Source organism: Canis lupus, chromosome 4 (genome assembly GCF_011100685.1).
Source record: "Canis lupus familiaris isolate Mischka breed German Shepherd chromosome 4, alternate assembly UU_Cfam_GSD_1.0, whole genome shotgun sequence".
NCBI lineage: Eukaryota > Metazoa > Chordata > Mammalia > Carnivora > Canidae > Canis > Canis lupus.
In genome coordinates this window covers 60006957-60034885 of record NC_049225.1, presented here as the reverse complement: position 1 = coordinate 60034885, position 27929 = coordinate 60006957, and the positions used below count along the sequence as shown (strand labels likewise).

The window sequence follows — 27929 nt, the reverse complement described above, 5'->3', positions numbered from 1 at the left end:
GCCTCCTACCAGAAAATCGCTACACAATTTCAGATAGGCTAAAAGATCTTTTGGGACAAGCACCAGACTCAAACTCAATTCTGGGGGTGACTCTGCTGCTTACTTGTACTATATGGTCTCAACTAAGGTCAACCAGTTATTCCACAGGTGCCCTAGGCTATTTGAGTGACACATCCGGTTACCTTGCCTCATCTCCTCTCCACAGATACCATTTCAGCTTCTCTAAGGTGTTTGTTTATGCCTCATCTTTTAAAATAAAGCACTGGGGTGCACCTGGGTGGCTCAGTTGATTAAGTGCCTCTCTCTCTCTCAAATAAATGAATAAACCTTAAATAAAATAAAATAAAATAAAATAAAATAAAATAGCAATGCTATAAAAGCAGAGGTCACAAACTCCAGTGCCTGGAGAGGTCTGATAGGAACATAAATGAGAGTGGGGCCTGGGGGGCAGGGGTACACAAGGGGAGTGGTGGGGGCTTTGACAAGCTAGAGAGCTCAGGCCAGGTTCCAAGGAGGTAGCTGTCACTCGGCTCCCATCAAATTTACCCTGTGGGAGAACCTGGCTAGCTCAGTCAGCAAACCATGTGACTCTTAATCTTGGGGTTGTAAGTTTAAGCCTCATGTTGGGTGTAGAGAGTACTTAAAAATAAAATTAAAAAAAAATTTACCCTGTGGGACTGTGGGTCCGAGGAAATAAATCTTGGTGTTTTTTTTTTTTTTTTTTTAATGTTAAGCTACAAATTCAAAAAAATTAAAGTAAAAAGAAAGTATTTTTAAAATTTTTAAAAAAGATTTTATTTACTTATTCAGAGAGACACAGAAAGAGAGAGGCAGAGACATAGGCAGAGGGAGAAGCAGACTCCATGCAAAGAGCCCAATGTGGGACTCGATTCCGGAACTCCAGGATCACATTCTGAGCCAAAAGCAGATGCTCAACTGCTGAGCCACCCAGGCATCCCAAAGAAAGCATTTTAAATGTATGCAGCCAAATAGGTTTATCTATTGGCTGGAATTGATGTTCTAGCTATCAATTTATACAGTCTCAATTAGATATTAAGGTTATTTCCAGCTCTAATTGTCTGCAATTCTAAACATTTGCTGGGTGAATTTTTGAGCAGATAGCTTGACCTCTCTGGGGCTATTTTCTTATCTGTGGAATGAGGATATTAATTATTCCTTAGTCTATCCCACCAAGTTATTATGAAACTCTAGCAAGATATTAAAAATACCTTGCAAATTATAAGGCGTGGCAATTATGAACAATTATTAAAACTTCAAGGGAAATGACCCAACCCAGAGAAGATAAATAAGTGAAAAAGGAAATGTCAGCAAGGTCTACAGTGCCTTACATTTGTATTTCAATAAACATTAGATCATACTGAGCAGGCCAGAGAGAGACCTACCCTTCCATCCGGAGTCCTGGGACCAGAATAGGGTGGAGCCTCCCCCATCAGGACTGGCCACACATCAAAAAATTCCTAGGAATGAGAAAGACAATAATTACAGTCTTGAAAATAGGTCAGGGAAAAAAGATTAAGAAAAGAAGACCCACCTATATGAGTCACCTATCACTGAAATTTGGAAGGTGGGAAAAGTTCATTGAAAACTAAGCTTGGAAGGGATGCAAAGTTCATTAGTGTCAGAGGATGTTGGTCATGTTTGTGCTTCAAGATATTGTTGAACTAAGCATGTCTAATCATTAAGCAATAAGTAAGAGCTGAGTTGGAGCACCTTAATGCTCTCCATGCTGTGGAAGTCAACATGAGAAAGAAATTGGGCTCTCTATGTCTAAAAAGTTGCTAAGCATGCTAAGCATGTGACCAAAGGTTTAGTTAAAATGATGTCCTCTGCAGGATCATTTATAGTTGTGGAAAGTTAAGAACAACCTAAGTGTCCAGTAAGAGGGGACTTATGAAACAATTATGGCACCTCTATTAACTAATGCTACAGATGTCTATATGTTGATTAAAAAGGTGTCCTTGCTGCATTGATGAGTGAATAATGTGAGGTAACAAAAAATATAGATCATGTAACTTCAATGCTTAATTACACATAGAAAATCCTCTCAAAGAATTCACAACAAAGCATCATAACTAGTTTTCTCTGGGTAGTCGCAGTGAGACTCTATTTAGCAATTTTTCTGTAATAAAATTAATTGCTTTTGAAATCAGGAAAAAAAATATCTTGCCTAAATAAGAAAGAATCCCTGGGTGGCGCAGCGGTTTAGCGCCTGCCTTTGGCCCAAGGCGTGATCCTGGAGATCCGGGATCGAATCCCACGTCAGGCTCCCGGTGCATGGAGCCTGCTTCTCCCTCTGCCTATGTCTCTGCCTCTCTCTCTCTCTCACTGTGTGCCTATCATAAATAAATAAAAATTAAAATAAATAAATAAATAAATAAATAAATAAATAAATAAATAAATAAGAAAGAAAAAACAATGGTGCCAAAAATGGACAGACCTGTAGCTGTGCTCCAACAAGAAAAATGACACCCATAAAACAACTGGCAAAGGAACAGATAGGGAAGAGAGAAAGGTCCAGCTAAGGCACCGCATGGACACACAGCCTCAGAAAAAACTGGGACACTGCACAAGCTCTTCCTTGCCACTTGTCTGCTGGTTTTCCTGGGCCTGGCACAGGAGACCTCCATGCTTCACTGCCCTCTCTGTTCATTCATCTGTTCCTGCTTAGGTACAGTGATCTGTTAGTGTTGGGTCATCATAGATAGGATGCTAAGCCCTTCTGCTTTTGGCCTCTTTCTCATTTGAACACAGTGGGTTACTATTCTAATATCATCCAGAGCACAAGCAGAAGAAAGTCATCATGAAATTCAAACTCCTTGTCCTCAACCTTCTGCCCAGTTGGACTCTTTGTCTTGACTACACAACAGGAAGAAATTAAATTCTGGGTGAAAATGTGAGGAGGGAGTCTACGTAAGCCCCACAACATGTTTGCTGCTAGATGCACAGAGACAAATAAGGCAGAGTTCATGCCCTGGGGGAACCTGCTATCTCTTGGAGGAGACAATCAAGTACTCAAGTAAATATATCAGGTAGACAGGGTAAAAACCAAAACAGGAATGGAAAAAGAACAAAAATGTTAGAGGAGCCCAGAAGAAAGGCAAATACATCAGGCTGACAGCCTTTGTGTCAAACACTGAGTGGGTTTGAAGATTGCCCCAGAGAGAAGCAGAGGGGTTGGGCAGAGAGTGGGGCGTATTCAGGCTTGTCTTCCTCATTCTCAATCTCTCTCCTTTCTTTTATTTCTAAACAGCTTTATTGACATGTAATTCACATGCCATATAATTCACCCAGTTGAAATATACAAGTCAGTGGTTTTATTGACTTCTTTCATAATGTCAATAGCTCAGATAAGAGCTTAGCTACCTGAGGGGGCAAGTCGTTAGAATGATTATGTGCAGGCCAGCCCACTTCTAATTGCTAGATTGTTCCATATTTGGGGGATGACTAAGTCAGAATATTCTTGTTTAAATGTGACTTTCCTTTTTGAGAGAGAGTTCAGGAGAAACAGAATACAACCACACACAGTAGCCCACACCTGGAGCCAGATCCTTTAGGGTGTGAGCACCTTTTGAGTTCAACTATTCAGAAATTCTTTTGATTAAGAAAGAACAATTCATTTGTATTAATTTATTCATTTGCTACTTCCTGAAGGTGTGTCAAAGGACTTATTGCTGGACTAGGCAATATTTAGCAAAGTATTTGGTTCATAAGTATGCAGAAGTCAAATGGATATCTACACTAGAATCAGAGGTTCCCTAAAATCAGTAGATAGCCCACCTGCACCAAAAATCACATACAGAACTATTTTAAAAATCAGAATAATAGACCCATGAGTATATGGAAATGTGGTATATGATAACATGGCATATCAAAATGGTAGCATTTTAAAACAGTGGAGAAAGGGTAGACTATTCTCTAACTGGAGAAAAATGAGTGAGGGACAACGTTTACCCCTACCTCAAACCATACACATTCATAATTTCAAGATGAATGAAAGATTAAAATATATTAATCAAAGCATACCAGATTATTTCAGATTATCTTTATAATATTAATGTTGGGGAAGTCCTTCTTAACAGAATCCAAAACTCAAGTGTCCCATATATATGGTTACTTGATTGATGACAGAGGTACATTAGAGAAAGATGATATTTTCAAGAGGACAGTGGAGAAAGAATGGTCTTTTCAGTAAGTGGTGCTGGGTCAATTGGATCTCCATTTGGAAAAAAGTTAATATTGACCCTACTGCACACTGTACATTTAAAAAATTCCAGGTAGATCATAGAGCTACATGTGAAAGTTAAAACAATGAAATTTTAGAGTTAACATAGATGAGTATCTTTATTCCCTTGGGGCCAGAAAAGATTTCTTAAATAGGCCACAAAAGTCAATAACCATTAAAAAAAAAAAGATTGATAAATTGAACTACATTATAATTCAGAATTTACATTCATCAAAACATACTATTAAGAGAATGAAAACACAGAGTGGGAGAAGATATTTAGAATGTGTGTATTCCACAGAAAACCCATTTCTAGAATGTATAAAGAATGCCTACAAAGCCTAAGATTAAAAAGGACAAAAGAATTTTCAAAATGGAGAGAGACTGGAATAGGTACTTCTTTTGAAGATATCCATGTGGTCAATAAACAAGAAAAAGTGTTCAACCTCATCAGTCATTAGGGGGGTTCATGTTAATACCCAATGAGATAATACCCACATGCCCACCAATATGGCTAAGATTAATAAGACTGGAGATAACGACATGTTGGGAGGAAACCCTCATACATTGCTAGGGAGAGTGTAAAATAATTTTGAAAATCAGATGGGCAGTATCTGTTAAAACTAATACCCAGAAATTCTACTCCTAGGTAAACATCTAACAGAAATGGGTACAACTGTGTAGCAAAAGATATGTACTACAATGTTCATAATAGCACTTGGTGGGATGAGCACTGGGTGTTATTCTATATGTTGGCAAATTGAACACCAATAAAAAATAAATTTATAAAATTAAAAAAATATAGCAATATTCATAATAGCCCAAACCTGAAAACTCAAATGCCCATCAAGAGTAGAATGAATAAATACTTTGAGGATTATTCCTATAATGCAACATCCCATAAGAATGAAAATGAATGAAATAATTCTATGTGGAACAATAAAGATGGATCTTACAACCAAAATGTTGAGCAAAAGGAGCTAGATACAAAAGAATATGTATTTGTATGATTCTGTATACAGGAGGTTGAAAAACAGGCAAAACTAACATGGCATTAAAGGTGAGTGATAAGGAAGTTCTATGCAGGGTGAAAGCCAGAAAGAAGTTGCCAACTTCAGGAATTCTCAGAAAATGCCCTCGAAGGTGGGTATAAACCTTCCCCATGGTTTGTTGAGCTCACGGCCTACCTGAGACTTCTTTAATGAAGTCATTAAAGGCCATAGTGGTCACTTTTAGGGAGGAGGGTATGGAAGTTAATGGAAACGGGTAGGCAAGGGGCTTCTGAGGTATTAGTAATGTTCTATCTCTTAATCTTGTTGTTACATGAGGAGACTCTCTGTACAATTCATTGACCTATTCACCTATAATTAGTGCTCGTCTCAGTATATATGTTATATTTCAACATAAAGGCTTATTAAAAAGAATCCACATGTACTAATGTGGTAAGATGTTCACAAGCATTAAGTTTAAGAAAAAAAAAGCAAACTATCAGGAAATGTGATCCAGCATTTATCAAACATTTCCTCAGAAGAATCTGAATCAAGTCTGGGAACCTCTGGACTAGACCCAAAGTCTTTTCCAACTCCAGATTCTGCAATTCATTGAATCATCAAACTAAATATTTGGAGGGTCTGCATTGGTCTGTGCACCACACTCAGCACACAGCCCTACAAAAATGAAACTGACAGGAATCGTGGATCATGGCTCTTTAGGATAACTAGAGATCACAAATCTAGATAACTCTGGAACTCTATTTCAAGGCAGAAAATGATTAGCTGCAGGAAGCAGAGACAGGTAGAGAAAGGAAAATGGGGAAACTGATTGGGTTGAAAACCTGGCTGAAAAATATTGCAGGGGCTGTATAAGTCTCTGAATCCTTAGCTTCTACAGATCTGCCCCCTGAGTGTCCAGAGGGCCAGTTCCAATCATTTGCCTCCACTTCAACTGCCCGGGTGAGCTGGAGGCTTGACAAACCATGGAGAAGGTTTGGGTACAATTCTAATTCGTGAAGTTGGCAACTTTCTTCTTTCTGGTTTTCACCCTATGTAGAACCTCTTTATCACTCCCCGTCACCATCTCCTCAAGCTTTCTTTTGCCACGGACCAGGGAAGACCAGGTTGTTTTCACTCACTCATGCCCTGGTCAACTTTTCCTCTTTAAAGTTTGGTGCATCACTCTTCAGTATAAAAGACTTCAATGTGAAGACCTTTTTGCAACTAGCCACATCCTCCCTGCCTCTTCCCTATGAACTGAATGTGCAACACAAGTCTAGGCTCCACTGTATATTTAACCTGTTCTTGGAGATGTCTGTTTCTAAAGCCCTCTCACCTTCTGCTTGGTCATGTCTAAGAGTCCCACAGAATATCTGTCACAGTTGAGGAAGGCCCGGACTGTGTACAGGGCCTTGTGGAACTGCCTCTCGATGTCCGTAAGCTCTTCAAAGACTTTGCTCCCAGACCACAGCAGTATCTTAACAAAGTACAAAAACATAGTCAAAGTTTTTGAGACACAAAGCAGTGGTTCACAATAACTCCAAGACAGAGACAGGATAATTATCCCCATTTTACAGATGGAGAAACTGAAGTCCAGAGAGCTGAAATATTGGATCCAACTCTTTCCATTTCTTTTGTTTCACAGATTGTTTGATAAGAATAATAATAACAAATATTGATTGAACATAAGTGTTCTACATGCATTATCTCATTTACTATTGATAATAATAATAATAATAATAAGCCTCATTTTTCAAATGGGAGAGACTGAAGCTTAGACAGGGGAAGTGGTAGGGTCTTAGGGCTTGTAAATGGTTTAATAACTTAATCTAAGTTGCCTGACTTGAAAACTGTGCATATAATAATTCTGGGATACAGCTTTAGTGTCCACCTTACTAACACTAGGGATGTTGGGCAGACACTCTAGGATGGTTCCCAGGCACTTTTATCACCACAGCCTTTCCAGCCTGACCACATCAATGCTTCAGTAAAAAGACATGGTCAGTCCATTCCCTTGAACCAAGCCCCTTACCTGGCCACGCCGAGTCTCGCAATTGTGTAGGTAACTCAGGTGGTATACCTTCATGATTAGGTTTGCAAAATTGAGGTACTTGAGAAGAATCTGGAAATCAAACAGCACGAGGGGTAATAGGTGAGAAGAAGAAATTCCTCCTCTGGCCACTTCTACCTTCAGCAAATATTTGAATACTTTAAAAGCATCAGAGGCAATTTTCACAGATGGATCGTGGAATGCTGACTCATAAAATGTTGCATTGTTAGAATGTAAAACTCATAGAATGTAGAATGTCAATGTTCACAGGATGTATTAATAAAAAATCAGTATTATTTATTGAGTTTGCAGTTCCTGTGATAAGTCACTTAGGTATGTTATCTTATCTGATCATCACAAGTACCCCAAGAGATGGATGTAAAACTAGGGCCATTTTACAGATAAGAAAACTGAGGTTTAGGGGTGCCTGGCTGGCTCAGTTGGTAGAGCACCTGACTCTTGAGCTCAGGATCCTGAGTTCAAGCCCCATGTTGGGAGTGGAACCTACTTAAAGGAAAAACAAAAACAAAAACAAACAAAAACCCCCTGAGGTTTAAAGAAATTAAGTAACTTGCCCAAATCAAACAGCTAGGTATTTGCAGAGCCAGGACAATTATCTCTACTCCTAGCTCCGGACCCCAACATCCTAACCATTACCCTGTCCTGCCTCCCTCAGAAAGCATCAGATTAACCCCCTTATCTTACAGATGGGGAAACCAAGGCCAGGTCAAGTAACAAGGCTCGGAGAACTTCACAAGTTGGGAGAATGTGCTAGCGTGGCCACCCCAGCAGTTTCTGAAGCATTCTTACCTCTTCATCTCTCTTGGTGAAGTGGGGCTCGTCCACTTTATTCACAGCCATGATTACTGCCACTACGTCCTTCCCATTCATTATGGGGGAAGCCAAGATGTTCTTGGTCTGGTACTCAGTGAGGGTGTCCACAAAGTCACAGAAATGCTCATCCTGAAGGAAGACAGAGACAGGCATGGGTGGCTGGAGGAAGAGCAAAGATAGTAAACCAGCCCAGAGCCCCATGTGCCCATGGTAGGAGGTGGGAGGAAGGGTATCACTATTATCTTGTTGACAAGAGAGTTAAGATATTTCCATATACTTCTTTCAGCAAGAGTAAAGCCATCAGGGGTGATTTCTGCCCTGGAAGCCTCCAATTTCCAGTAGGAGAAAGTCTGAGATACAACTTACTAAGGACTGTGAAGGGGATACGATCAAAGCCCTGTGGAAACCTGAGGATGGGGAGACTGATTTTGCCTGGGGAGTGAGGGCTAGAGGAGGTTCTCTTGAGTGTATGGCAGTTAGCCAAAATAGAAACTTGAGTGAGAAAAAGACTTTAGTGAGTATAATAATCACCACTGCTAGCAGGTATCACGTGTGGTGCTTTATGTGCATCAACTCACTTTAATCCTATGAGATGGGGGCTGCTAGTAGCCCATTCTCTACAAAGGGAAACTGAGACTCAAGCAGGTTAACATGACATACTCTGTGTGTGTGTGTGTGTGTGTGTGTGTGTGTGTGTGTGACTCCAGAACCTGCCCTCAGCTCTGCTGTCTTTAAGGGAAGCCTCTGTGAGGTTAGACCTGCATTTTGGTCATCGAACAAAAGAATTTGGTACTGGGGCATCTGGGTGGCCCAGTCACTTAAGTTCTGCTTCGGCTCAAGTCATAATCCCAGGGTCCTGGGATCAGCCCTGCATCAGGCTTCCTGCTCAGCCAGGAGCCTGCTTCTCCCTCTCCCTCTGCAGCTTACTCTGCTCCTTCCCCTGCTTGTGCTCTTTCTCCCTCTTTCTCTCTCTCTCTGTCAAATAAATAAATAAAATCTTTAAAAAAAAAGAATTTGGCACTTCCAGCTTGTTGAGCAATTCTAGCACAGCATGGTCTGTCCAATGGGTATCCCTATTCTGCAGATCTTCATGGAAGCCCCATTGTATGGCAGGCCTTGTGCTGAGTGCTGGGGATACTAAGGTTCAGGCCAGCTCACAGTCAAATCAATAATAGTAATACAGGACACAGGGCTTGGCTCAAAGCTGTGAGAGTACAGAGAAGTACACATCCCGACTCCCCCCACCCCTAAAGCAGCCTGGGAGGCCAGCACAGGGCAGTGGTCAGAAAGAAGAGACAGAGCATGAATTGTCTTAAATCCAAAAGAATCCACCTTTCAGTTTCTTGGTAGCACTATGAATTTTCCCGACCATAGGCCTTGCTTGGTACACAAGCCAGCCCAGATATGCACAGTTCATGCTGTTCTGAGAAAGGACGTGTATTTCACAGAGCTGATTCACATAGCTTTTCTAGGATTGGGTGTGCAGAACCTTTCCCACAATTGAGAAATTCAGAGCGTAATGCTCTGCATCTTTGGCTTTCTTCCAGTTGGAGTGGGATTAGACAGGCAACAGCCGTGTTGTCAGTGAAGATGTCTCAAACCAGGTTAAGAGTACAGTAATTAAGAGACACCTGTAGGGCTCTGCTTGAATTAGCATCAGAAGATTAAGCAAAATCTCTAAAGAGGCATTAGCCATGAAGGGTTTTCCATGTCTTTCTCTAAGGACACTGATAAATCCCTAAACACAGGCCTGGGTGGGGCATGCGCAGATTCATTTCACGAAGTCAGCTCAGTCTGCAATATTCACTTCTATCAAGGAAAGCAACACTTGAGCCTTACCTACATCTGAAACAGATGTTACTAAGCCACCAGAACCCTCTTTCCCACTGAGAATTCCAGAACTCTCTCACAAATAACACAGCTGCCGACTGACTGGTGTTTGCACAATCATTGCCATCCTTGTATTTTCAGCATAGAAAGTGCTCTACACGATCATGTCACAGAACCTCAGATTATCAGAAGCAGAGGGGGCCTTAGCAGCCATTTAGCTCAAACTGTTTATTTTAAGGTCTGGGAATCAGATGCCCAGCTTAGGGAAAACCCAGAGTCATTCACTCATTCAGTTAGTTAGCATTCGTGGAGTACGTTTATGCTGGACACTGATCTAGACTCTGAGGTTACAGCAGCAAACAAGGGAGTGAACCACGCTGAGGGCTGATGTTTCAGGGGAGCCAGGTGGATGAAACGCATTCCAAGCAGGGAGCACAGAGAATGCAAAGGCCAGGAGAGGGCAGTGAGTTGACCCATCTGAGAAACAGAAAGACCAGCATAGCTGAAGCACAGCGAGGGAGAGGCAGAGTGGAGGGCTAGGAAGTCTGACAGGTGGTCAGGGGCCCCATGCGGCTGAGCCTTGGAGGCCACTGTAAAGAGTTTAAATTCTATTCCAATGCAGCATCTTCCAATGAGAAGATGGCTTCTCATTCCTGAAAACCCCAATTCCTCTTTTCAAACCTTCATGGGGCCAAGCTCCATTGTGTCCCATGTGAGATCTTTTTATGGAGCAATAGTGATGTATGCAGCCCCAAGCCTGACGACTTAATCTATTATCTCATTAACTCACACATCAGCGCTGTCACATAGAACCATCACATAGACAGCTCCCTTGCTGGTAAGCGGGACAGCCATTCATTCACTGGTTTATATACTGATACACTGACTCATTCATTCATTCATTCATTCATTCATTCATTCATTCATATTTGCTGAGCATAGGCTCTGTGAGAAGTATTGGATATGCCAAGACCAATAAGAAAGAAGGGGTTGTCCTCACTGGGTTCTTCCAGGATACTGGGAACATCATGCAAAACTTGAACCCACAGTTCAAACCATAACATGAAGGATGTCCCCACAGGATGGGTGACGGGGAGAGAGGGACTTGTTCTCTTGGGCTTCGGGGGGTCAATTTGTACATTATCAGTAGTTTGAAGATTCTCTGAGCCTTGGTTTGCCCTTTGGTAAAATCAGAGTGTTGGAGTGGGTCCTCCTTGAGGTTTTCTCCTAGTCTAGAATGCTGGGTTCTGGGTCCCCCATGCAAGGAAGGACAATAGCTGTGAGAGTCTCTGGAAATGTGCTCTCAGGTTCAGTCTTGAGAAATGGGAATGGTCGTGTGTTGGAAAAACTCCCTATTCTCCTTTCGTCTCACACGAGTAACACACTCATGCCACTCTAACACCAGATATGTAGGTGTCTCTCCCACACCGACCAGTTATCTGACCCCAGCTGACTGTCCAACAATTCAGTTCAGTTTTGACCCCATCTATCTGGAGTCAGCATCTCACCCCACAGGTTGAGTTCAATCCCACAAGACTGCCCCCATTGGCATTTCACATCCCAATTATAAGTCCCAGTTTGTCACCTATGCTTCTGACTGGCTGGGTATAGCAGTGTCCCAAGACCCCCTCCTTGGGTTTGATAATTTGCCAGAACAGCTCATGGAATGCAGGGAAATACTTATGTTTACAGGTTTATTGTATGATAAAGGACAGAATAAAAGATATAGACAAGCTTTCATATGAAGAGATATATAAGGTGAGATCCAGAAGGCCCTTGAGAGCAGGCACTTCTGTCCCCTAGAGTTGAGGTGTGCCACCCTCCTGGCACATGCATGTGTTCACCAACCCAGAAACTCTCTGATGTTTCAGATTTTTATGGAGGCTTTATCACACCTGCATGATTGATTATTAGCTCCATTTCCAGCCCATCCCCTTGTTGTCAGAGAATGGGGAGGTGGGCTGAGGGTTCCAAGTTTCTAATCATGACTTGATCTTTCTGGTGACTGGCTTCATCCAGGAGCCCAAAAGTCACCTCATTAGAACAAAAAAACCATCTAATATATTGGAAATTCTAAGGAATTTAGAAGCTCTGTGTCAGATGCTCCTATTACTCAGGAAATGATAAGAGTCTCAGGAGCTCTGTGTCAGGAACCAGGACAAAGACCAAATAAATACTTCTTTTTATAAATCTCAATATCATAGCCAACTGGGTAAGGACCATCATTTATTAATTTACACAATAATCTGTAATGAGTACCCACTCTGTTCCAGGCCCTGGACTAGAATCTGGGGACCAGTGGTGAATAAACCAGACAGGAATAGGCAGGCCTTGTGGGCTTTCCTAAGGAGAAATGTTGAAGAATAAAACACACAAATATTGAAGGGCTAGCGGGGTTGCCAGATTTAACAAATAAACACAAGATGTCTAGTTAAATTTGAATTTCAAGTAAATACTTTTTAAACTGCAAGTATATCCTAAATATTGCATGGGACATATTTATACTGAAATATTGTTCTTTGTTTATCTAAAATTCAAATTTTACTGAGAATCCCATATTTCATCTGGCAACCCTAATGGCAAGTCTTCCTGAAGAGATCCCAAGTTTAAGCAGGAATTTGCTAGGACATGGGGAGTTATATTACAACCCTGGGGAGATTCTTCATTCATCGTTTCACATTTCAAAAATCCAGTGATTGTAACCATGCCCCAAGTTTTTTGAGGGTGCTGAAGGCTATCACTTTTTTATGTTGCAGGATCAACCCAGACCTGAGTCTATACCATCTTCCTTCTCCTCCACCCAGCCTCCAGTCACTCTCCAGAGTCCCGAACAGAGCAAGATTTCTCTAGAAGGGAACAAACACAGGCAAATAGTAGGTACCAAGGCTTACTATCCTGGATGAACTTCACCCTCAGGCCTGAGTCACCAACCAGGGAGACTGACCCAGGCTTGAAAGCTTCCAGGTAAGTGCAGACATTACTTCCAGAGTGAACTTTGGTCTTGAGCAGGAAATATTGGGTGATCCCTTAGCACAGGGGCTCAGCAAACTCTTGCACTAGAGTACGTTAGCATCAGAGCACCAGCCTAAATGCTCAGTCCTTCAACACCAGAATCTACAGAAACTGTCAGCACCTCTCTTCTGTTTTTCCCACTGAAAGCTCCAGAAGGGCGGGACTGGATTCTTCTCCAAATCCCACCACAGACCCAGTACAGTCCATCCCTTAGAATAGATCCTTAGCAACAACAAAATAATAATAATAATAACAACAAGGAGCAGGAGCTGCCAATAGGAGCCACTACAATGTGCCAAGAACTTTGCTAGATGAGAAATCTTTCTCTCCTTTGATCCTACAACAACACTGTACAGTAGGTATTCTCACCCCATTTTATAAATTAGGAAGTGAGCCTAGACGGCTCAACAATATGCCAAGGCACTGGTCTAAGAAAGTTACAGAGTCATGATTCACACCCAGATGTGACCTCAAGGCTTAACCTCTTAATTCTCTGCCATATGAATTGAAATGACCACTGGTAAACAGCACCTAGTTCAATGCCCTCATTTTACAGATAAGGAAGAAGGATAGAATAGCAGAGCAGTGGAAAATGTGGGCACAAGGCCAGAGTGCCTGGGTTCAAATACCTGCTCCACCACTTTCTGTCAGAGAGGCTCTGGGCAAGTTATTAACCTTTCTGGGTTTTTGCTTCACCATCTGTGAAACAGGGATAATCAGTTATGTCATAAGACTGGTGGTCCATGTTGGCTACAATTCAAGTCCAGAGAGAGTTGAAGGGACAACAGATTCCAGTCCCATTGAAAGCCTCCTGGAGGCAGAACCATCCTCCCTCCTCCCCCCGCTCTTGGATGTCCAAGGGGAAACAAGGGACAGATGAACCCCATGGAAGATCCAGCCCAGTGTATTTCAAAGAAAACTATCTCCCATGGAGGTTGAAGTCTGTGCTTTTTATCTTGCCAAGGAACCCAAGTCCAAAAAATAACTTGTTTGAATTCCTGGATTTGTGGATGTGAAGTCCTGGCTCTGCCCTAACTCGTTGGTCACTTTGGACAAGTCCCTTCTCAAGCTCTCCTGACTCTAGACTCCTCAACCATTAAATAAGGCAGTTGGATGAGATAATCTCTGAAGCTTCCTCTCTCCCCTCTTAACCTTATGACCGCTAATATGAAATAAGGCCAGAGGTAAGGTGAGCAAAGTCACAAAATGTCCAGGCTGCATCTTGGAAATTCCTGAACACAGGCTCCTGGTTTGGTCAGTGCTGCTCACCAGGTTTGGGCCCTGCTTTCATAGAGCAAACATTTTGGGCACAACAGGAGTTAAAGGAATTAAGTATAATTACTTGATGGTACATTTTTTAATGCCAAGTGTTTACCGAGCCTCTGCTTTGTGCCAGACATTTGCTGGGATAAAGTGGAGAATAAGACAGGCATGGTCCCTGGCCCCCAGGCTTATTATGATATATGATTTTAGGAAGGAAACTGTAACAGAGGGGTCTGGGAGGGCCTCCTGGAAGAAGTGACCTTTAAGTTGAGATCCAGAGGATAAGTAGGAGTTGGGCCAGGGGTAGAGAGCCATGTGGAGAGCTGTATGAAGTGCTTTGTCCTGGTGATCAAAGAGGTCTTTATCAGAGCTGCCAGCAGAATCCCACAGAACACTAGACTCAGAAACAAAAGTCAAGTGCTTAACCAAGTGGCACTGTTAACATTTCCAGTGATGAGACAGACATCCATCATACGTCTCCTAACGAAATGCACAAAGATAACCACAATATCACCTCTACAATACTCCTGAGAGAAACATGCAACCTGAATCTAATCATGAAGACACAAAGCCCAAATGGAAGGACATTTCCACAAAGTATTTGGCCTGTACCCTTCAAAAACATCAGCATTGTGGAAAACAAGACAGACCAAGGAACTGTTTCAGATTTGAGAGGACCAAAGAGATAGTGCTATCTGGGGGTAATTGAGGCAACTGGCAAAAACTGAATCGGGACTATTTATTTGAAAATAGTAGCGCATCAATGCTACATTTCCTGAATTTGATCACTGCACTGCAGAGACGGTAAAAAAAATGTCCTTGTTTTGGAAATACGCAGCATGTTGTCTGCTATGGACTCCCAAATGGGTCAGAAAAATGGAGCAATAAAGCAAATGTGGCAAGGAATGAACTTGGATGAAAGACATATAGTTGTCTGTACTATTTTTAAGCTCTTCTGTTAGGTTTGGATTTTTTTCCAAATAAAATTGTATAAATAAATAAATTAAGAGAAGCACCAAACTTTCACCATCCCAGCATTGATGGCCAGCAGCTCTCTCTCCTCACTTGAACCCGCCCAGGACCCCAGGAAATAATGCCTCCCTGCGCCCCTTCTCATTGGGGAAGAGGGTACCTCTTCTGTGTTGACGACGTTGGCGATCTTTTTAGAGTGGGCAACGTGACCCACCACACCCATGTCCAGGGGGAACACAATCTCTGAGTCGGGCGCCACCAGGCATTCCTCAAGGACAGCATCCTTGTGGACATTGAAGAGCCGGGTGGCTAGCTCTGCGATGCCATTTCGGACCCTGTACATGAACAGGCTCATGCGATCTGCCTGAAGGAGGAAGCACAGCTTCTTCATGACATTGAAGATGCATCTCTCGGCCTGCAAATTCTCCTGGAAGTCTCGCAGGAGGTCAAAGATGATTTCACTCTCCTCCACACTGCTCAGCGAGTGGTAGTTGCTGAAGTCCACCGCTGCCTCCTTGGCCCCCAGCATGTCTGAGATGACCTTGGCCCGGTAGCGGAGGTTGTAGTACTGTTTGGCAAAGATAATATTCGAGTCCAGGAACTTCTCCACCTGCTCTGCTGTCACCTCACCCATGACTGGAATCCCGCTGGCTACTTCCCAGGAGAGCCTAAAGCTGGCCTGCCCAGGGAAGGTCTATAGCTGGGGGCAAGACAGAGTCAGGAGGTGTTTTGTTCCCACCTGGGCTTCTGTGGGATGTGGCCACTACGGCTGTAGAGGTGAGGCACAGAGCTCGGGCTCAGGAGATTAAATTATTAATATTTCCTGAGAACAAGGATTATGAGGATCAAGAGGGTTCCAGATGCTGCCAGGCCCCAGACGGGAGAAGGTGAGCATTTCCTTTTCACCTTGGCCTAACAGCTGAGAAGGGATTTCTAGACAGAGCAGGAGGTGGGCAAAACAAAAACCAGGGGCAGCCCGGGTGGCTCAGTGGTTTAGTGCCGCCTTCAGCCCAGGGCCTGATCCTGGGGACCTGGGATCGAGTCCCCCATTAGGCTCCCTGCATGGGGCCTGCTTCTCCCTCTGCTTGTGTCTCTGCTTCTCTCTCTCTCTCTTTGTGTGTCTCTCATGAATAAGTAAATAAAATCTTAAAACAAAAACCAAAAAAAACAAAAACCACCCCAAGGCAGAGGGCAGCACAGGACCAACTGCTACTAACGGAGGTGTGTTTTCTCTGCCCTGCAGGGTGTTTTTCTTCAGTGTTTGACACAGAAGCCTACCTATGCTGTTGAGATTCGTTCAGCTTCTCCTGGAGAATTGGAAGACCTAACGACCCTGGGCCTGCTTTCTACTGGAATGGCCAGAGCCGAGAGCAACTGCCCACCCAGCCCCCAGCCCCCCTGGCTGTCACCCCTACCCTTCTGTGCCCCCTTTCCCAGGGCCCCCGCAGTCCAGCTTCACTGCGCCGGCTCGCCAATCCGCCTGCTTCCCTGTGTTCGGTGCGGCTCTGGCACTTAATGGGCCCCGATTTCAGAATCTGCATCAAAGCCTTTCCCAGCTTTAGATTTCAACGACCCTTTAACTGTAGAATTCGAGGTGCCCTCATAAAAATAACGCCATTCATACTTTTTCTTTCATTACAAAACACATGTTCACTGCAGAAAATACGCAAAGAAGATCATTAAAGTCCCCCATAATCTTGCTACTCAGAGGTAACCTCTAGTGAGCATTTTTGTTTCTGTCCTTTCTGTAGAGACTTACCTTTAAAATCTATTTCCCTTGACTGCATCTCCCCCCCACCCCCACCCCCACCCCCTATCTTTCTCTTGATACTTTAATGTGGTTTTTCTGGATACGATCTGTACCTTTTGGGATTGTCAGTCAGAAATGCACACGAGAGTCTAAATGCTATCGGCTCTTTTTGAATCTTGAAAACACCAGAATCTTCATTGAAGTACCCTCCAGGACAATAGGGGAGGAGGAGAACATTTTCTTTCTGTACTTTTGTTTCCGTGAATATACATGTGAGAGCCTGGTGTCTCTGTCTTGTAAACACTGTGGAATGCAGGCTAATAGACTTTTTTAAAAAAAGATATTTATTTATTTATTTATGTATTTATTTATTTATTTATTTATTTATTTATGACAGCGAGAGAGAGAGAGAGAGAGAGAGAGAGAGAGGCAGAGACACAGGCAGAGGGAGAAGCAGGCTCCATGCAGGGAGCCCGATGTGGGACTCGGTCCCAGATCACACCCTGGGCCAAAGGCAGAGACACTCAACTGCTGAGCCACTCACCTCAGGCATCGCAAGACCAATGGACTCTTGCTGGCACTCTGAACTTTGCAAATGAACTTTAATGGAGAGTAGATTACTTCCTTTATTGTAGTGTGTAGTAAATTCTTAGAGTATTGTGCCCATTTAGCCCTGTGTACACAGGTGACCGCTCAGTCTGGCAGGCCACTCAGCAACCTGAATTTCTGCAAACATTCCCACCATAAATAACCTGAGCCCTCTGCCTGCAATGCTCTTCCACAGCTCTGCATACAAGCTCCTTCTCAACCTCCAGGTCTCTGCTCAAGTTAGTCATTTCTAGTGATCTTATTCCAAGTACAGCCCTCCTCAGGTTCTTTCTGTTACATCATACTATTTATCTCTTCTATTTAATTTATTACTGTTAGAAATTATCTTGTTTGTGTTTCATTTCTTTGTCAATTGATTGTCTTCACATCTATACTGTGAGTTCTATGAGGTGGGGACCTGCCAGGGCTGATTCCCTAGGCCTTGCAATGCTGCCTGGCACATTCTTGATGCTCAGTAAAAAACTGTTTTATTTTTATTTTATTTTTTAAAAAGATTTAATTTTTTATTCATGAGAGACACAAAAAGAGAGAGAGAGGCAGAGACACAGGCAGAGAGAGAAGCAGGCTCCATGCAGGGAGCCTGACTTGGGACTCCCCAGGTCTCTAGGATCATGCCTGGGGCTGCAGGCAGTGCTAAGCTGCTGAGTCACCCGGGCTGCCCCCAAAATTGTTTTTTTTTTTAAAGATTTTATTTATTTATTCTTGAGAGACAGAGAGAGAGAGAGTGAGAGAGAGAGGCAGAGACACAGGCAGAGGGAGAAGCAGGCTCCATGCAGGGAGCCCAACGTGGGACTCGATCCCAGGTCTCCAGGATCACTCTGTAGGCCCAGGGCAGTGCTAAACCGCTGAGCCACCAGGGCTGTCCCCCAAAATTGTTTTAATTGTAAGTCTGGAATGGTTAATTTTAGATGCCAACTTGACGGGGTAAGGGCTATCCAGATAGCTGGTAAAACATAATTCTCAGTGTGTCTAGGAGGATGCTTTTACAAGAGATTGGCACTTGAATCAGTAAGCTAAGTAGATCTCTCTCACCAGTACAGGTGGGCATCACCCAATCAGTAGAAGGCCTGACTAGAACAGAAGGTGGAGGAAGGGAGAATGTGCCCTCTGCCTGAACTGGGACATCTATCTTCTACTGCCCATGGATATTGGCACCCCTGGTTCTCAGATTCAGACTAGGACTTCCACCTTTGATCCTTGGTTCTCAGGCCTTTGGACACAGACTGAATTATACCAATGGCTTTCCTGGTTCTCCAGTTTGCAGATAGCAGATTGTGGGACTTCTCCATAACCACGTGAGCCAATTCTCTAGAGAAACCTGACTCATACAAAATAAAAATTCCTATATATTCTTGAGTATGATTTGGAAAAGACAAGAAGACACAAAGGAAAAATACTGAAATTAAACATAATTCCAGATATTACCATTGCAATATTTTTTGGATATTTTTAAATATATGGAATATATATATTCTTTTGGAAGATATTAAAATATGTATTTTAAAGATTTAGGCATAAAAGTAAAAAATATATACATAGTATCAATCTTGACACTTTCAACATTTTGGGCCTAGTAACTCTTTGCTCTAGAGACTGTCTTACATATTGTAGGATGTTTAGCAGCATCCCTGGCCTCCACCTACTAGACACCTACTAGTCACCTGACCTCCATCTACTAGACTAGAATTCTTCAAATTGTGACAGCAACCAAAAATAAATCCAGACATTTCTGAATGTTCTCTAGAGTCATAATCACCTCTGTTGAGAACCACTACTTTACAGTTAGACATTTAGGTTGTTCATAATTTTCATGTATTATAAACAATGCTGTAACGAACATCATTATATTTTTTAGTAAAAAACAAAAAACAAAAAGCAAACAAACAAGAAAAACCTAGAAGGGAGATCCAGCTTATAGCTCTCTAAGCATTTAGATAAAGAATGCTACTTTTGCTCTCCAAGGCTATACCAGAGTATATGAGACTGTTCTTACCCCCACCCCTCCCATCAGAAAGTAAGCGATTTTTCTTTTTTTTTTTTAAGATATATTTATTTATTCATGAGAGACAGAGAGAGAGAGAGAGAGAGAGAGAGAGAGAGTGGCAGAGACATAGGCAGAGGGAGAAGCAGTCTCCTCACAGGGAGCCCAATGTGGGACTCAATCCCGGATCCTGGGATCACGACCTGAGCCAAAGGCAGGCACCCAACCACTGAGCCACCCAGGTGTCCCAGCAATTTTTCTTAATCTCAGCATTAACAGAAATCCAGAATGTGGCTCCAAAACTCTTTCTGCTTTGTTTTTCACAATTTCTCTGTAAACACTATAAGCTCCACCCTACTGTTTTTCATTCTGGTTTTTGCACCTTCATACCTGCCATGCCCGCTGTTTGTCCAGTTCAAATGCCATTCCCTCCATGGATTCTTTGATGCCTCAATTAGACTCTTTTTCTATTTGGAACCCCTAAGCTATTGGTTTCCTTCCATTCCAATAGGAGTTTCTTCATTCTAGGTTGTATTACTTCTGCTCATCTGTCCTCTCACCAAACTCAAGCTCTTTGAAGATAGGAGTAAAACTTTACTTTTTCTTAAAATCTCCAAAAAAGCCCAGCCCAAGTATTTTATCATAATATACCAACGGGTTATATTGGGTTAGTTGCAACTGGCTTAGGAAGCAACTGTTTTTTTAAAAATATTTTATTTAAATTCAATTTGCCAACATATAGTGTAATACACAGTGTTCATCCCATCAAGTCCCCTCCTTAGTGCCCATCAAGGAAGCAAGAGTTTTGTAAGAAATCTACTTTCGCCTCATTTTTCAATATGCCAGAATGAGGAAATCGAGCCTGTTGAAAAACTTCAGTTCTAATCATTGGGTAGGTACATATAAGCAGATGTTTGCAGCAGGTGACCTCCTACCTTGCTTGCCAAATGGTTCTGATTTCAGGTATCAGCAGAAGGAAATCTGAAACTTCTTTTATTGGGAGCAGGGACTAGCAGTAGGGTTAGGAAAGATTTTTTTCTGTAGTCTAGTCTTGAAAAAGAAACAATGCTACTAGAAAGAAGAAAACAAGACTGTAGGCCCAGCAATGCCACTGATTCATTCTGTGACTTTGAAAAAGTCTTGTCTTCCTTCAAGGTTTTGTTGATTTCCCAGTTCACAGAAACATCTAATAATGTGTCTCAAACACATCTGGATCCATGACTCCAGATGGGCTCAGGATGACTGACCTGAAACAGCTGACTTGTCCATCCCTGACCATAAGCCTTGCTAAAGGATTCTTTTGAAAGACTACCTAGAACCATTTATTTAGAATGATCTCTATTCCAGGATCCATGTTTCATGGGTGAAAAAAGTGAAAAGTTTTGAAAAGTTAGATGACTCAAATCATAGGTGACTTAAAAATTTTTTAAATTGAGAACTGATTCACATAACATAAAATCCACCATTTTAAATTGTACAATTCAGCATTTTTGTTTTTTTGTTTAGTATATTTGTTATGATATGCCACCAATGATCTACTTTTTCATCCCCTGGTTACCACTAATCTATTTTCTCTCTCTAATGGTTTGCCTCTTCTGGACATTTTATAGAAATGGAATTATTCAATATGTGGCCCTTTGTGTCTGACTACTTTCATATAGCGTAATGTTTTCAAGGTTCAACCATGTTACATGTATCAGAACTCCATTCCTCTTTATGACTGAATAATGTTCCACTGTATAGATATACCACATTTTGTTTATCCATTTATTTGTTGATGGACATTTGGTTATTTCACTTTGTGGCTGTTATGAACATCCACGCACAAGTCTTTATATGGAGATAAGCCTTCAGTTTTATTGGGTATATACCCAGGCTGTGTAATTGCTGGGTCCATGGGTTATTTTATGACTCTGAATTTGAAGGTAAAAGGAGGGTATAAGGAAAGAAATAGGACATAGCAAGGAACCAACTGGGTCAAGAAGATGCATTGTGGAAAGGTGTTTTGTGAGACACTTTTTTTTGGAAAGAATAGGACTCTGAAATTTGGGATCATTTTGAATGGGAATGATCAGCATATTAGTTCCACAAATTCTAGTGCTGGGTGAAAGGTCTCCATGGGCTCCCCACCATTTATCCCTCTTATAAATAGCAATAGTGAAGGAACCAGAGATATTCAGTTGGGAGGAAGCTCTGAAAGGATGTTGGGGATGGAGAGTGTGCCAGTTTGTTCAGAGAGGATCCAGGGAGGAGGACAGAGGAATAGGTTATTATAAGAAGGCAATACCCAGAGTGTGTAAGAGGTAGAGCTCAGGAGTCAGATCTGAGACTGACCCTGGGCCTGTCACTTACTATTTCTGTAAATTATTGAGTTTCTCCTGGACCTCATTTTGCTTTTCTCTAAAATTAGAATGCTTTTCCATGACTGTAGTGGAGATTGAGATAATTTATAGTATAATGCCCAGCGATGTATTACCCAGTGCATATTAAGGTGAACTCTATGAAATCATCCCATTTGACTATTTTTGTCCTACACAAACAACAATTTATATATGGTTCAATTTAAAAGTAGTTATCCTATTGTCATTAGTTATCACAACTTTCAAAGACGAGCTGGATTAACTTGAAGATAGTGTGCTCCCTGTCTTTGAAGGTATACAAGCTGAGGACTTGGCAAAGAGGTTTCAAACACCAGCATTAGAAAGATGAGTCTGGGGCTAGGAAGTCAGTAAGGAAGCTGTCTCAATCTTCCCAGAGGAAAAGAACAGGTCTAGGATGAAGGTTGAGAGAGTGAAGAGAAGTGAGTGGGCATAGAAGCAAGAGGAAGGCTGTTGAAGACATCCTGGCTGACTGGGAAAGAGAAACATAAGAAAGAATGGGGTAGGCCTGGGTAATTTGTGTGTTATTGGATCCCTATAGGAAACTTGGCACTGTGTGGCCCCCTTCAGAACATTTCACTGGTGTCCAATGTTGACTTGGTCTCCATTTCTTGGTTGAAGGCCTTTCCTCTCCAGGCTTGCCAAACCCCATGTCCTTGTGAGGCCACAAAAGAGAAGGCCATTCTCTGGCTACATCCTTAGAACTGCTGAAAGAAATAGTTTGGTTGGTCTCCACCCTCGTTTATACTTAGCTTGGCTCACTTCCATGTTTCACGTGTTCATACCCTTGACCTACAGTTGTTATCATTTCCTAATTGTCCAGTCATCTGTTGACTTAGTAACTTTATTCAACTCCTTGGGTTACCTGTTGGTCGATCCTTGCTACTCGGCTAGTCCATGATGTTCTCCTTGTTTGACTTTCAGGGTCTTATATGGGTCAGTGGATGCGTCTAGTAGAAGTTTGTCCTAAGTGCATTTTAACCTTCTGTTCATTTTCTCAAAGGTCAGATTCTGAAAGGAATCTGTAACTCAAAAATAGTTAGGAACTCTAGGGAATCCTGAAAAGACAAGTAAAATTAGGTCCTAAATACCTGCCCTGTGACCATAGCAGTAGAAAGGCAACAAATAGGAGAGTATACCTGGGCTTTGGATCCAGAGTGGTTTGAGTTTGAATCCTCTTCCTATATCATTCACAAACTTTGACATTTGGCAGATTACTTAATCTCTAGTCCCAGTTTTCTCATGTGCAGATTGTGGATAACAATACTTATAGCGCTGTTGTGAGGATTGGAGACAGTGTATCTATTGAACTTGGTTGATGGCCAGTTCTCAATAAATGTAACCTTTAATAATGATAATATAGTGGAATATGAGGCAGTGGTATTTGTAGAAAACAGAAGTAATGCAAATATATCTATTTTCCTATTCTTTTCTAAGCAAAAATTCTTGTTATTTTTCTCTTTATAAAGTTATACATCTTGTTGTAGAAAATTGAGGAAATACAGGCAAATAAAAAGAACAGAATGGTTACCACCCAGAGAAACATTTTGATGTACATCCTTCTTTTCTAATCATATAAATATGTTCATAATGTAACTGTGACTATGTAATCTTGTATTTTATTTGTTTAATAACATATGCAAACATCTTTCTGTGCCATTAAATATTCTTCTTTAATGGCCTCATAGACTTCTGTTGGGTGGCTGAATCATAACTTGTCTAATGTATTTCTAGCTGTTGGTTATTTAGGCTCTTTCGAATTTTTTGGTATTCTCAATGAATACTTTTGTGGTGAAACCTTTGCATACTTGCCTGGTTATCTTCTTACCTTGTTATTAAAAAACTTGACCTGAAAGACAGAACAACTTCATTACTAATCTTTGAAGATTTTCCTTGGCTATCCCAAAATACGAAAGTTTAAGTAAAAGTTTAAGTAAAGAAGTAGTGGGAAAGTCAATATTTTAATGCAAAGATCATGTTCTATTTTGAATGACCGTCTCCCATAGCACCTGGCACATACCTGTGAAGGAACAAATCTGGAACTCTGGGGCTTGTGATTGCTGGGACAAGTCAAATAACAGATTACTTTCTGTACCTAAATATTTGTAGGAAAAGTGAATTATGCTTTTTTACCCTGGTTAAGAGTCACATGTCTTTTCTTTCTCCAGATTAAATGTTCTCTGTTCCAAGCCCCCATCCCACAGTGCTGGCAAGATATTAATCTGGATAATTATTATGATTGCTGCCCACCCCAGGTTCATGTGAAAGTCTGTCAGTCTAACTCAGGGCAGCCAGGGAACAGCCCTCTGGCCTTCCGTTCACCCTGATACCATAAATGTGCCCCTCTTTCAGTTTGGTATGGCCCCTGAAAGGCCCACAATTCTCCTCTTCCCAGGGGCTCAAAGGTCCTCCAGCCTTCCAGGGCAACCCATGTGGGAGGATTTCCTGCCTGCCCAGGGTAGAGAAAGGTCTAGATCCTTGCCACTCAAGTGTCCTACAAGGCCAAGCCCACATCAACCTTAGGGAGGCTTTCAAAAATCTCCTTTCCCCCAATGACTTGGCTCTCCATTCTTTCCTTGTCTGGGACAGTTCAGCACAATTTCCCTCAAAGGTCCAAAGAGGGAGGGGATCTCTTCTTGAGCCTGAGAATGGTTACTTCCTGTCCTGCTGCACAGTGGCCCTGAGAGGTAAGTGATCAAAAGACCAAGCCCCTTCTAAGGAGTGGGGATAGGGAGCAGAAGGAAAACATCCATAATAGTTCAAAGCACCCTTTGTAATATTAAAAGAATGGAAACAACATAAATGTCCCTCAATGCTTAAATAAATGACAGTATACCCAAACATTGGAATATTATTCAGCTGCTGTGACCAAAGATAGCCATAATATTTCCCATCCCAGGGATGCCTGGGTGGTTGAGTGTCTGCTTTTGGCTCAGGGCATGATCCTGGGGTCTGGGATCAAGTCCCACATCGGGCTCCTTGTGGGGAGCCTGCTTCTCCCTCTGCCTATGTCTCTGCCTCTGTCTGTGCGTGTCTCTCATGAATAAATAAAATCTTAAAAAAAAATATTTCCCATCCCACTCCTTCTTATAATGTGACTTTGACACCTCTCCCATGGAGATTTGGGGTCTACTGCCCTACCCTTGAAATTAGTTAGGCTCGCTTGCTCTTTCCTTCCTTCCTTCCCTCCTTTTCTTTTCTTTTCTTTTCTTTTCTTCTTTTCTTTTCTTTTCTTTCTTTTCTTTTCTCTTTTCTTTTCTTTTCTTTTCTTTTCTTTCTTTTCTTTTCTCTTTTCTTTTTTCTTTTCTTTTCTTTTCCTTTTTTTCTTTTCTTTTCTTTTCTTTCTTTCTTTTCTTTTTTTCTTTTTCTTTTTTTCTTTTTCTCCATGCCTACAGAAAGCATGGAGCCCAATGTAGGGCTTGAACTCAAGACCCTGAGATCAAGATCTGAGCTTAACCAACTGAACCACATAGTCAGCACCCCTTGGTCAGGCTTTTATGATTTTCAACCTACTCAGTGCAATAGAAGTGAAGCTATGAGCCTTTCAAGGCGGGAAGGCTGGATTGTAAAAGGCTTATCCAGTGTCCTTTTTGGTGGAACACTGGCTCTAGAAGCCTTTAGCTGTCATTTAAACAGAGACTTCTCTGAGACTGCCATAGTGTGAGGAAGCACAAACTGGCCCACACAGAGCCACAAGGAGAGGCCCAGACAGCCTTCAGCTTGATCCCTATGCCCTGTCCCCAACCTGGCCACTTTCTGACTATAGGTCTATGAGACACCACCCAGTCAAGCTCTTAGCAAATTCCTGACCCACAGAAACTGCAAATTAGCAAAATGATGAGCCACTAAAAGTTTTGGAGTGATTCGTTATTCAGCAGTAGATAGCCAGAAAGCAGCTCTTTATGCACTGATATGGAACAGTCTTCAATGTATAATATTAATTTTTTAAAAGTGTAAAATAGTGTATATTGTCCCTTTTATTTAAAAAAAAATAGTAAAAAAAAAAATAAAAAAAAATAAAAAAAAATAAAAAGAAATAGTTTTGTATATGCATAGATCACTGGTTTGCCAATCCTGTGTTGGCATTAGAATCTCCTGGGTTTTTTAAGAATATATCAATGCCTGAGCTCAGGCATTCTACTAGAATTCGATCATAATATCTGGGAATGGGACCCAAACATTGTTATCTTTTAAAAGTTCTCTAAGAGAGGGACACCTGGCTGACCCAGTGGTTGAGCGTCTGCCTTTGGTTCAGGTTGTGATCCTGGGGTTCTGGGGTCCTGGGATCTAGTCCCACATCACACTTCCCACAGGGAGCCTGCTTCTCCCTCTGCCTATTTCTCTGCCTCTTTCCATGTTTCTCATGAATAAATAAATATAATCTTAAAAATAAAAAAGTTCTCCAGGAGATTCTGATGTATAGCCAGGATTGAGAACTGCTGGTATAGAATAACCGGAAGCTAACACAGGAAACCGGTGCTGTGTTTGACTCCAGAAGGAACAATGGGGTAAGAATGGATAGTGTGGGAGACTTACTTTTCATCCTAAACTCTTTGATCTATTGAATTTATTTACTTATACATGTTACCCATTTTCAAGAACAATCACATTTTTAAAAAAGTAAAATTAACCCATAGCAGTGAAAATAAATCAGAATAGCAAATCGGGAATAGCCTATTCAATAATGGGAGTCAGTCTGGGGCCCACTATAGCAAGGCCTCCGAGCAAGTGACCTGTCCTACCTGGGAAGTGTGACTGGTCAGAAAGTGCTGCAGAGGTAAATCCTGACGTGGCCTCTCACCTGAAATGACTTACTTGTTGACCCACAACACCCTCAAGTTTAGTTACACTTTGGAAAGCAGTTTAGGACAGAGTAATGGCTATAATACGTGACCTTCCAGCTGCCAGCACCTCTGTGAACCCTGAGACCAACAGGAGGAAAATATCCAGGCTTACATGGGAGGGATAAACAGATCTGGGTTCTGGCTGGCTGGGGCAGCTGACCTCCTGTTATTGAGGAAAAGCAGAATAGCAGGGATTTGGTAATCTGTTTTGCCTCTTAGATTCCTGCAGGGACCTAAGCATTGACGAGGATAAGGTAGGAATGGCAGACCAAAGTCCGCTTCCAGGGGCCCTGGGCATGTGTGTGAAGGGAGGCACAGAGGCCCACTGCATTAAGTTGCAGTTGGAGATGCTGAACTGGGAAGGAGAGAGGCACCAATGACTTGCCTAAACTTCCTCTCTAGCACCTTCCCCTTGCATTAGGTCATAGCACCCGTTCTTGTGTCTTGGCATCTGGCATTTCCAAAATCCATCTCTATCCCACCTCAAAATCCGCTACTTACCAGTTGTGTGACCTCTTAAATAACTTAATATTCGGACCCTCAGTTTCCTCATCCATAATGTGGATTAAAAATATGGAATAAGGGAAAGAAAACCATAGCCATTATTAAATAGACGGCAGTTTTTATTGGTGTCTATTACATGCAAGGATGCAAGGTCGATTTTTACATTTGACCAAAATAGTGGGTGTGGTGGTTAAAAGTGGGCTTTGCAGTCAGATGTAACTGAGTTAAAATCATATCTATGTCACTTATTAGCTGGGACCTTGGGCAAGTCACCTAACACCTCTGAGTCTCATTTCCTCACCTACAGGACCTCCTTGAAAGTGGCTATAAGGATTAAATAAAATAAATGGAAAGAGTTTTGTGCATCCAGAAATATACATCCAGAAATCAGCATCTGTTGCCATTGTATGTTTTGTAGCCTACAGGGAGTCGGCAAAGTACTTTACATTCGTTGTTTTACTTGACCCTCTCCAGGACTTGGAAGGAGGGGTACATGAGGTGTGAGTTGGGAGGCCGGGAGCAATCAACTAACTATATTGGAGACATGAGAACACTCATCATGTCTATTGACTTAACTCTGGTTACAAGGGACAGCAAGAGGAGTAGAATCCAGGTGTTCTGATTCCCAATACGGCTTGTGACTTCTGGAAGCTCTGGATCTGATGGT

The 27929-nt window shown here is 42.0% G+C and overlaps 1 protein-coding gene across 1 annotated transcript in view; it reads right to left on the bottom strand.

The window, feature by feature from the left end:
* Positions 1 to 15927, bottom strand: part of PDE6A (phosphodiesterase 6A) — a 59908-nt gene extending 43981 nt beyond the window's left edge. Inside the window, 5 exon segments of the mRNA NM_001003073.1 lie at positions 1404 to 1478; positions 6572 to 6712; positions 7268 to 7357; positions 8096 to 8248; positions 15357 to 15927. Of these exon segments, the coding sequence (NP_001003073.1) occupies positions 1404 to 1478; positions 6572 to 6712; positions 7268 to 7357; positions 8096 to 8248; positions 15357 to 15830 (933 nt within the window). The 5' untranslated portion in view covers positions 15831 to 15927.
* Positions 15928 to 27929: the final 12002 nt, after the last annotated feature.